Below are 11,964 nucleotides of genomic sequence, written 5' to 3' on the forward strand. Positions count from 1 at the left end.
AGGCTCCCTTGTCTCTACCATGAGCAGCCCCATACACAGTAGCTAAAATCCATTTCTTATTAGAGCTTTTCTCTCTAACTGTCATTCTAGCATTAAAATCACCCGATTCAGCTTCCAGTACTTCAAAACAATCACTATCCACTCCTAACATAATACCACCACTCAGTTCTACTGATGGAACACATACCCAGGAAAAATTCTTTCTACCACTAATATTAATTAACCAATCAGCACCATAACTAGTTTTCTTTGTTTCCTGCACACGTACAAATAAAATATTATGTTCTACAATAGTTTCTTTAAGAAACTTTACTTTATCAGCCTCCCCCATACCTCTAGCTACATTAAAACTATTTTTCTTAGAGCCACTACAACGCAAATCTTTACTGCTCTTACCAGGACTAGCCTCAAATAAATTGCATCTAGCTTCTTCTAGTTTCTTTAAAACTTCTCAGATTGCTTAATTTCCTTCTCATTTCCACCTAATTTAACACCCGCAGTAGCAACTGAACTTAATAGTTTTTCATGTGCAGCATTTAAAACTGTAGGAAAATTTAAGGAAGTAGACTCACCAATTGGAAAACTCCAAATTCTTCACTTTAGCCCTGTCCATTGCTTTCTCCATTACATGCTGATCTGTCACATTCCTGCTAGCCCTCCTCCAATTCTCATCCACTATATTATCCTTTTCCTGGCTGAAATCTCTCAACACACCTCCAAGCTCCACTTTTTTTGCTTGTAAGTTCTGGTCTCTATTTGAATTTTCCTCCCCAAAATCACCTCCAACCAGTTGTGATCCTATAGCCTCCTGCTCCTCATCAAGTCTTCTGTTTACCTCTGCAATCACCTGTGTACTAAGCCCCATTCCTCCTGCAAAGCTGTCAGGATCATCTTGCATATCCTGACAGAGCCCCTGGTTATTAGCACTGGAGACACTGCTTCCACTGTCAGTATCTGAGCATTCCACACCATCCAACATTCTGGTATCTTTTGCAGATTGTTTATTTATTTCCCCAACTCCAGTTACCTGCTGCTATCCCAACATATTTTTCTTTTGCAACATTTTTTGTCTTAAACCCAATTCCACAGTGAATACAAAACAGGACAGTTTTACACCTATCTGACAGGTGTGCCTCCTTTCCTTCCACAGTGAATACAAAACAGAAATCTAAAATATCACTAATAAATAGTATGTTGAAATGGTTACAGTAGACACAAGGACGACTAAAAAAATGCACAGGTTTAGTAGATTCATAAATGTTTAAACTATCCATGAAACAGGGAAGAAAAAAAATGTTAACAGAGGGAATGATACACCGCCATGTTGCTTTGAGGCTGCTGTCCAACAAGTTGTGCCACTCGGTCAGGGATTGATAATACGATTACAATTTCAAATTAAATGGTAAATCGATCCACTCATTAAGAACATTTAACAAACAATTAGAACTGACAACCGAGTGATAATACACTAATTTGGGAGAACTTCCAAACACCTACCGCACCAAATCACCGACAACATGTTCAGTCAGTGTAATACACATACACAAACCAGACAAGCAAGACAATGTACCTTCCTACTCCAAACTTGAGGTGGAGATAACCCTGGCGCCATCTCTATCAAGCTGCGCGATGGTGGCGGCGGCTTTCAGTTTCCCCACTGAAAGGAAGGCGTCAACCATCCTCCGCGTGACCTCCTCCCCCTTCTCCTCTCCCTCGATGACAGCCACGGCGGTTGGGCCCGCTCCGCTGATGGTGCATCCTAGCGCTCCGGCTTCCAGGGCGGCGGCCTTCACCGCGGCCATGCCGGGAATCAGCGGCGCCCTGGTGGGCTCGACGATGAAGTCAGACGACATTGCCGAACCGATGAGGGCGGCGTCACCCTGCAGGACGGCAGCGACGAGCGCAGCAGCCTGGCTGGAATTGCGGGTGTGGTGGCTGAGGGCGACGTTCTTGGGCAGGGCGGCGCGCATCCTGCTGGTGGGCGCCTCGAACTCAGGCGTGACGAGGACGAAGCAGAGGTGGAGTGCGGGCGGGCAGGGGAGCTGGACGAGGCGGAAAGGCTCATAGCTCCGCACGAGGACGAAGCCCCCGAGGATGGCCGGGGCGATGTTGTCGGCGTGGAAGCCGCTGACGGCCTTCTCGGACTCGAGGCCGGCGAGCACGAGGCCGTCGCGGGGGAGCAGCGAGCCGAAGAGCGCGTCCACGGCCTTGGCGGCGGCGGCTGCGGAGGCGGCCGAGGAGCCCAGGCCGGAGCCGAGCGGCAGGCCCTTGGCGAGGCTGAGCGAGACGCCGTGCGAGCGGACGCCGAGGGCGCTGAGCGCGGCGACGGCGGCAATGCCGGCGCAGTTGCGGAGCGGGTCGCGGGAGAGGCGTTCGGCGAGGCGCGGGAAGGACGGGGAGGTGATGCCCGAGATGGCGACCGTGCCGGCGGGCAGCGTGGGGTCGAGCGTGGCGGTCACGGTGTCGCCGAGGGAGAGCGAGGCGTCGGCGACGGCGCAGCCCAGAAAATCGAAACCCGGCCCCAGGTTCGCCACCGTGGCCGGCGCGAACGCCGTGACGGACCTGAAGGCCGGGGGCGGGTCGGCCGATGCCGCCGCGGCGGAGACCCTGAGCTTCCTCGAGACGCGAAAGGAGAGCAGCGGTCCCGTGCGGGTGGAGGGGAAGGAGGACGGCGCGATGGCCGGAGACGCCGCCGCCGCCGCCATTGCGGGGGGTGGCCGGGCGGTGCGCCCGTGGGTGGGTGGGGTTTGGGGAAAAGATTTGGGCTTGGGCTTTGCCTTTGGGAACAACCAGAAGTCTGAAGAGTGACTGACAGCCGTGGCCCGCCACCACCGCGGCTCCAAGAACAATCTCCACCACGAACCGGCGATGGCGATGGCGATTGCCGTCCTGCTCGTCCTCCTCCTCCTGGCCGGGGGCTCCGCGGCCGCGTCGCCGCCGCCGCCGCCGTGCAGCCGGTCGTGCGCGACGCTCAACTGCGACTGTGAGCCTCCTCGTCCTCCCCGGATCCGGTCAATCGAGTGTGACGATTTCTTTCTGATCTGAGCATGCTCTGACCATGGAATGGATGGGATGGGTGGCAGCGGTGGGGATCCGGTACGGCAAGTTCTGCGGCGTGGGGTGGAGCGGGTGCGAGGGGGAGGAGCCCTGCGACGACCTCGACGCCTGCTGCCGCGACCACGACCACTGCGTCGGCAAGAAAGGTACGTCATCCCCTTTCTAGCTTCAGAAAGAAACAATGGCGTCTGGATCGGTCAACCCAGGCCGCCATGAACAACCATACGCTGCACTGTATTGTTTGGACATGTGAATTCGGAAGGTGCTGACAGTTGATAAGATGGGCATTGGCTAGACAGTTTCAGAATTCAGACTTTCAATTGCTGTTTGCTCTACTCTGCTCTGTCATTTAGTAATGGCAATGCAGTGGTAGTTTTGGTTCACAATTGCCTGTATGAACTGATGTTTTCGCTCATCTGTTGTTCAGTGATAAATTGTGTGTGGTTAATTTGCTAGATAAACTGCACAGCTTTGTGGTGTGCACACCAGAATGCATCGGGACAACCGGACAAGTTAGATTTCTGGTCAGCCGTTTCCTGTCAGTATACAGCTATGCTCTCCACCAATTCCCTTCTAAATTCCACATGTTATGTACTGTCGAGTCGTCGCATGGATTGGGCGATATGTATTGGCGGTTTGGGTTCTAGGCGGTGTTCAACATTGCATCAGGTTGACATGGGTCACAGTTTTTTATCTCCAAACGACAGATGACAGGCGGTTTGGGTTCAAGGGGGCGTTCAACATTGCATCAGGTTGACATGGGTCACATTTTTTACCTCCAAACAACAGATGACAGGCGGTTTGGGTTCAAGGGGGTGCTCAATATTGCATCAGGTTGACATAGGTCACAGTTTTTTTACCTCCAACGACATACGGCACCCACCAGATCGATTAATGCCATCTCCACAATCCTATAGTTATACTGCATTGGGACAAGTCACAGCTTTTGGTCAATAATTTTATATTATACTCCGTATTTGTCAATTGCGGCTGTGTCTTCACAGCTTTGCAGTTCCCTGTGAAATTTCATGTGTCATTGAGTACTGTACAGCTAAAGAGTCGCATGGGTGTTTGGGTACAAGGGGGGCAATTGTTGAACAAAATTGCATCGAGGACTTCATATGGGTGGAACCTCTTTTTACCTTCAAATGAAAGATGAGACCGGCCAGATCAATCAGTGCATTCCCCCACATTCCTATAATTATATTGCTTTGTTTATCTTACACCATGAGTAACCAGTTTCGCTGGGACATGTATGCATGCATGAAACACAACGGATATATGATGCTTGTGATGCGAAAGAAAGTTTGCGCTCGAGCTGTTTATCTGAAGATCTGTACTTTGAATCCTCAATCTCATGGTTCTTTTTCTTTGCATAAATGTAAATTGATCAGGACTGATGAGTATCAAATGCCATGAGAAGTTCAAAAACTGCATGAGGAAAGTGAAGAAGGCTGGCAAGGTCGGCTTCTCCAAGAAATGCCCGTATGAAATGGCTATGGCGACGATGACTCAGGTATGGACATGGCGATCATGCTCAGCCAGTTGGGCAGCCAGAAGTTAGAACTGTAGCTTTGGCCTTGGAGAGGTACTCGGCGAATTGCTTGGTTGATTGAAGATTGACTTCCTTTGATGATTATACTTGTAAGTTTACTTCTGTTGTTAAAATCACATTGTTTTGGGCAGCCATAGAGATAATTTTAGGTTGCGGCGTTGTTTGCAGCATATAGTATCAGATCTTCTGCCTGGACATTTTTGTAAACAGAGTTGCCATATAATTGAATCAAAATCTCATCATTCTCCAATTTGAGAATATCTCTTTCTTCATGGTATCCCTCTAATTGTGGTCTGCTTCAATTATTGTTTTTCTAGTTATATCTCTACTCCTTGGGTCATTTAAATACTGGAGGAATGTGTTGATAACATAGATACAAGAACTGCTAAAATAGCCAAGATGGAGATACGATGATAAATTTATACCGAGGAGGTGTTCGTAGATCATGCATTTATTATTAGTCCCCTAATTTGGAACGGAAAGATAATTATTGCACCAAAATAAATAGATAAAAGAGGTGCTAGTACCCTGAATTAAACCACATGCATACGATGCCACCAAGAAATATACTACTTTTTTTTCAAACAAGGCAAAAGACTTGCCATTTTCATTAATTAAGGAGAAGGTTTAGACATATGCCGCAAAGCGGCAAAAAAGAAAAGTCTACTCTCGTGACATAAGAATGCTCAAATGCTTGGCCTCAACCAGTGCCCAAAGATGGGCTTCCCCTTTGATTCTCGTGACGACGATTGTGGATGGAGCCATGGTGTTGCAAAAAATTCTAGCATTTCGCTCTTTCCAGATGTCCCATGAGACAAGCATCATAGTGTAAGCAATGGCCTTTCTGTTATGCTCAGCCATGCTCACCGTCATTTGCCACCAAGCTCGAACCGAATCTTCATTCCGCCAAGACATTGGCGAGTAGTCGTGGATGCCCAGCCAAGCGGTGATCTCATTCCAAACTCTAACCATGAATCTACATTGGAATAGGAGGTGGGCAGCAGACTCTTGAACTTGCTTGCAAAGGGGGCAAAGGCCGCAATTAAGCCCTCCCCGTCGATTCAATCGATCGGCCATCCAAACTCGGTTCTGGAGAATTAACCAAGCAAAGAATTTGCATTTCAATGGAACCCACATCTTCTAGATCATGGAAGTGTTGGTACTGAAGGTAAGCCCCACAAATTGTGCCAAATATGCCGAGGATGCCGAGTACTCTCCGCTGGTTGTGAATTTCCAAAAAATAGTGTCTTGCCTATCTTGGCTAAGAGTAACACCAGCAACCATCTCCCAAAGGTTGGCAAACTCCTGTAAATCTGTCAAGGTGAGGCCCTGTGCAGTGTTAATATGTCGGATCCAAAAATTGTTTTCGAGAGCCTTGCTAACCACACACTCCTTACTTTTTGAAATCTTGAAGATCTTAGCCGCGACATCTTTGGGTCGAAAATCATTCAGCTAAGAGGATTCCCAGAATTTAGCCTTTTTACCATCACCAATGGTCATCGTAGTGGCCGCCGCAAAGTGATCCTTATCCTTGTCAGAGCAAGGTGTTCCCATCCAAACCCATGTTTTTGGCGGGTCAGCCCACTCGAACCACAAACCAACGAGGGCGTAAAGCCGTAGTAAACTTCTCAAGGTTGAGCTCACCTAGACCCCCATGAACTATGGGCTTACAAACAAGGTCCCAATTAACCTTACACTTGCCTCCCGTCACCTTATCACAACCTGCCCAGAGATAGGCGCGTCTGAGACTATTGATGTTTTTTCCTTACTTCAGTAGGGTGGTCCAGAGGAGTGAGGTGATTTATAGCATTGGCTGTAAGGACGTCTATGACCAAAACAATGGCCGGGGGGTGGCCACATGCATGGCCGACCAGGGTGGGAGCTTGCCAGCCACCTTATCTTCTAAGTATTGAAAGTGGATGCGCTTTAGTCTTGTAACCGAAAGTGGGAGACCAAGATATCTCATGGGAAAGGTGGCCCGTACCGTCGGGAAGGCCTGCAGAATGTCGTCCAGATCGATGTTGGCACAAAGAATGGGTGCCACCTGACTTTTGTTGCGGTTGGTGACCAAGCCAGTAACATCACCAAATGAGCCGAGCATCGATGGCAGGTACTGGATGTCCTCCTTGATTGGAGCAACAAAGATGGCCGTGTTGGGGAACGCGGTAATTTCAAAAAAAAAATCCTACGCACACACAAGATCATGGTGATGCATAGAGACGAGAGGGAGAGTGTTGTCTACGTACCCTCGTAGACCGTAAGCGGAAACGTTATGACAACACAGTTGATGTAGTCGTACGTCTTCACGATCGACCGATCCTAGCACCGAAAGTACAGCACCTCTGCGATCTGCACACGTTTGGCTCGGTGACGTCCCACGAACTCATGATCCAGCAGAGTGTCGAGGGAGAGCTTCGTCAGCACGACGGCGTGATGATGGTGATGATGAAGCTATCGGCGCAGGGCTTCGCCTAAGCACTACGACGATATGACCGAGGTGGATTATGATGGAGGGGGGCACCGCACACGGCTAAGAGATCAATGATCAACTTGTGTGTCTATGGGGTGCCCCTGGCCACGTATATAAAGGATGGAGGGAGGAGGCCGTCGGCCCTCATAGGGCGCGCCGAAAGTGTGGAGTCCTACTAGGACTCGCTAGTCCTAGTAGGATTACACCTCCCACATGGAATAGGAAAAAAGGGAAGGAAGAAGGAGAAGGAAGGAAGGGGGCACCCCCTTTCCCTAGTCCAATTCGGGCCAGTCCTTGGGGAAGGGGCGCGGCCACCCTTGAGGCTTTTCTCTCCTTTCCGTATGGCCCATTAAGGCCCAATATGAATTCCCGTAACTCTCCGGTACTCCAAAAATACCCGAATCACTTGAAACCTTTTCGATGTCCGAATATAGCCTTACAATATATCGATCTTTACGCCTCGACCATTTCGAGACTCCTCGTCATGTCCCCGATCTCATCTGGGACTCCGAACAAACTTCGGTCATCAAATCACATAACTCATAATACAAATCATCACAGAACGTTAAGCGTGCGGACCCTACGGGTTCGAGAACTTATGTAGACATGACCGAGACTCATCTCCGGTCAATAACCAATAGCGGAACCTGGATGCTCATATTGGTTCCTACATATTCTACGAAGATCTTTATCGGTCAAACCGCATAACAACATACGTTGTTCCCTTTGTCATCGGTATGTTACTTGCCCGAGATTCGATCGTCGGTATCTCAATACCTAGTTCAATCTCGTTACGGGCAAGTCTCTTTACTCGTTCCGTAATGCATCATCCCCAACTAACTCATTAGTCACATTGCTTGCAAGGCTTATAGTGATGTGCATTATCGAGAGGGCCTAGAGACACCTCTCCAACAGACAGAGTGACAAATCATAATCTCGATCTATGCCAACTCAACAAACACCATTGGAGACACCTGTAGAACATCTTTATAATCACCAAGTTACATTGTGACGTTTGATAGCACACAAGGTGTTCCTCCGATATTCGGGAGTTGCATAATCTCATAGTCAGAGTGTAAGGGCATTTCCCTACTTTGTGTTTTGGATGATGATGACAACCCTTTGTTAGTCTAATCGTGTGCTAAGTGCTTCAGGTACTCGGTGTTTAGGCATACATCGGTTAGCTATTCTCTCTAGAAGGAAAAGATCGAAGACGGAGTTTTCTACGTTTTTTATCTCTTTGGTCGTAGGGAACCCGATCATCGGTCAAGTCCACCAAAGTCCACACTTTGTTCTCATACATGGATTCTATCTCAGATTTCATGGCCTCAAGCCATCTGTCAAAATCTAGGCTCATCATCGCCTCCTCATAGTTCGTAGGTTCATCATGGTCCAGTAACATGACTTCCAGAACAGGATTACCGTACCACTCTGGTGCGGACCTACGAGGTTTGGTAGTAACTTGATCTGAAGTTTCATGATCATCATCATTAGCTTCCTCACTAATTGGTGTAGGAATCACTGGAACTGATTTCTGTGATGAACTACTTTCCAATTCGGGAGAAGGTACAATTACCCCATCAAGTTCTACTTTCCTCCCACTCACTTCTTTCAAGAGAAAACTCCTGCGCTAGAAAGGATCCATTCTTAGCAACAAAGATCTTGCCTTCGGGTCTGTGATAGAAGGTGTACCCAACAGTTTCTTTTGGGTATCCTATGAAGACGCACTTCTCCGATTTGGGTTTGAGCTTATCAGGCTGAAACTTTTTCACATAAGCATCGCAACCCCAAACTTTAAGAAACAACGGCTTAGGTTTCTTGCTAACCACAGTTCATATGGTGTCGTCTCAACGAACTTTTAGACGGTGCCCTATTTAACGTGAATGCAGCTGTCTCTAATGCATAACCCCAATACGATAGTGGTAATTCGGTAAGAGACATCATAGATTGCACCATATCTAATAAAGTACGATTATGACATTCAGACACATCATTACATTGTGGTGTTCCAGGTGGTGTGAGTTGCGAAACTATTCCACATTGTTTCAAATGAAGACCAAACTCGCAACTCAAATATTCTCCTCCACGATCAGGTCGCAGAAACTTTTTTTTTGTTACGATGATTTTCCACTTCACTCTGAAATTATTTGAACTTTTCAAAATGTTTCATATTTATGTTTCATCAAGTAGATATACCCATATCTTCTCAAATCATCTGTGAAGGTCAGAAAATAACGATACCTGCCGCGAGCATCAACACTCATCGGACTGCATACATCAGTATGTATTATTTCCAACAAGTTTGTTGCTCGCTCCATTGTTCCAGAGAACGGAGTCTTAGTCATCTTGCCCATGAGGCATGGTTCGCAAGCATCAACTGATTCATAATCAAGTGATTCCAAAAGCCCATCAGCATGGATTTTCTTCATGCGCTTTATACCAATATGACCTAAACGGCAGTGCCACAAATAAGTTGCACTATCATTATTAACTTTGCATCTTTTGGCTTCAATATTATGAATATGTGTATCACTACGATCGAGATTCAATAAACCATTCACCTTTGGTGTATGACCATTGAATGTTTTATGCATGTAAACAGAACAATAAATATTCTCTGACTTTAAATGAATGACCGTATTGCAATAAACATGATCAAATCACATTCATGCTTAACGCAAACACTGAATAACATTTATTTAGGTTCAACACTAATCCCGAAAGTATAGGGAGCGTGCGATGCTAATCATATCAATCTTGGAACCACTTCCAACACACATCGTCACTTCACCCTTAACTAGTCTCTTTTCATTCTGCAACTCCCGTTTCGAGTTACTAATCTTAGCTACTGAACTAGTATCAAATACCGAGGGGTTGCTATAAACACTAGTAAAGTGCACATCAATAACATGTATATCAAATATACCTTTGTTCACTTTGCCATCCTTCTTATCCACCAAATACTTGGGGCAGTTCTGCTTCTAGTGACCAGTCCCTTTGCAGTAGAAGCACTTAGTCTCAGGCTTAGGTCCAGACTTGGGATTCTTCACTTGAGCAGCAACTTGCTTGCCGTTCTTCTTGAAGTTCCCCTTCTTCCCTTTGCCCTTTTCTTGAAACTAGTGGTCTTGTCAACCATCAACACTTGATGCTTTTCTTGATTTCTACCCTCGTTGATTTCAGCATCACGAAGATCTTGAGAATCGTTTCTGTTATCCCTTGCATATTATAGTTCATCACGAAGTTCTAGTAACTTGGTGATAGTGACTAGAGAACTCTGTCAATCACTATCTTATCTGGAAGATTAACTCCCACTTGATTCAAGTGATTCTGAGCACATGCTCACTAGCTGAGTTATTCTCCTCCATCTTGTAGGCAAAGTGCTTGTCAAAGGTCTCATACCTTTCGACATGGGCATGAGTCTGAAAAACTAATTTCAACTCTTGGAACATCTCATATGCTCCGTGGCGTTCAAAATGTTTTTGAAGTCCCGGTTCTAAGCCGTAAAGAATGGCGCACTAAACTATCAAGTAGTCATCATACTGAGCTTGCCAAACGTTCATAACGTCTGCATCTGCTCTGATGTATACTACACAACCTTCTTCTTGTAGACGTTGTTGGGCCTCCAAGTGCAGAGGTTTGTAGGACAGTAGCAAATTTCCCTCAAGTGGATGACCTAAGGTTTATCAATCCGTGGGAGGCGTAGGATGAAGATGGTCTCTCTCAAGCAACCCTGCCACCAGATAACAAAGAGTCTCGTGTGTCCCCAACACACCCAATACAATGGTAAATTGTATAGGTGCACTAGTTCGACGAAGAGATGGTGATACAAGTGCAATATGGATAGTAGATAATGGTTTTTGTAATCTGAAAATATAAAAACAGCAAGGTAACTAATGATAAAAATGAGCACAGACGGTATTGCAATGTGTTGAAACAAGGCCTAGGGTTCATACTTTCACTAGTGCAAGTCCTGTCAACAATAATAACATAATTGGATCATATAACTATCCCTCAACATGCAACAAAGAGTCACTCCAAAGTCACTAATAGCAGAGAACAAACGAAGAGATTATGGTAGGGTACGAAACCACCTCAAAGTTATCCTTTTTGATCGATCTATTCAAGAGTCCGTAGTAAAATAACACGAAGCTATTCTTTCCGTTCAATCTATCATAGAGTTCGTACTAGAATAACACCTTAAGACACAAATCAACCAAAACCCTAATGTCACCTAGATACTCCATTGTCACATCAAGTATCCGTGGGTATGATTATACGATATGCATCACACAATCTCAGATTCATCTATTCAACCAACACAAAGAACTGTTGGGGAACATAGTCATTTCAAAAAAATTCCTACGCACACGCAAGATCATGGTGATGCATAGCAACGAGAGAGGAGAGTGTTGTCTACGTACCCTTGTAGACCGAAAGCGGAAGCGTTGGCACAACATGGTTGATGTAGTCGTACGTCTTCACGGCCCGACCGATCAAGCACCGAAACTACGACACCTCCGAGTTCTAGCACATGTTCAGCTCGATGACGATCCCCGGACTCCGATCCAGCAGAATGTCGGGGAAGAGTTCCGTCAGCACGACGGCGTGGTGATGATCTTGATGTTCTACCGTCGCAGGGCTTCGCCTAAGCACCGCTACAATATTATCGAGGATTATGGTGGAGGGGGGCACCGCACACGGCTAAGAGATCAATGATCAATTGTTGTGTCTATGGGGTGCCCCCTGCCCCTGTATATAAAGGAGCAAGGGGGAGGAGGTGCGGCCAGGCAAGGGGCGCGCCAGGAGGAGTCCTACTCCCACCGGGAGTAGGACCCCCCCTTTCCATGTTGGACTAGGACTTGGGGGGGAGGAGAGACAGAGG

General features: G+C 46.9%; 1 protein-coding gene and 1 pseudogene across 1 annotated transcript; one reads left to right on the plus strand and one right to left on the minus strand.

Annotated features, from left to right (window-relative positions):
• Positions 1 to 1,296: 1,296 nt before the first annotated feature.
• Positions 1,297 to 2,765, minus strand: LOC119356544 (homoserine kinase-like). The gene has a single exon (XM_037623511.1). The coding sequence runs from the start codon at positions 2,703 to 2,705 to the stop codon at positions 1,575 to 1,577; it is 1,131 nt and encodes a 376-aa protein (XP_037479408.1). The 5' UTR covers positions 2,706 to 2,765; the 3' UTR covers positions 1,297 to 1,574.
• A 39-nt stretch (positions 2,766 to 2,804) lies between these two features.
• LOC119356545 lies at positions 2,805 to 4,879 on the plus strand (annotated as a pseudogene).
• The last annotated feature ends 7,085 nt before the right edge of the window (positions 4,880 to 11,964 follow it).

Source organism: Triticum dicoccoides, chromosome 2A (genome assembly GCF_002162155.2).
Source record: "Triticum dicoccoides isolate Atlit2015 ecotype Zavitan chromosome 2A, WEW_v2.0, whole genome shotgun sequence".
In the NCBI taxonomy this organism is placed as follows: Eukaryota; Viridiplantae; Streptophyta; class Magnoliopsida; order Poales; family Poaceae; genus Triticum; species Triticum dicoccoides.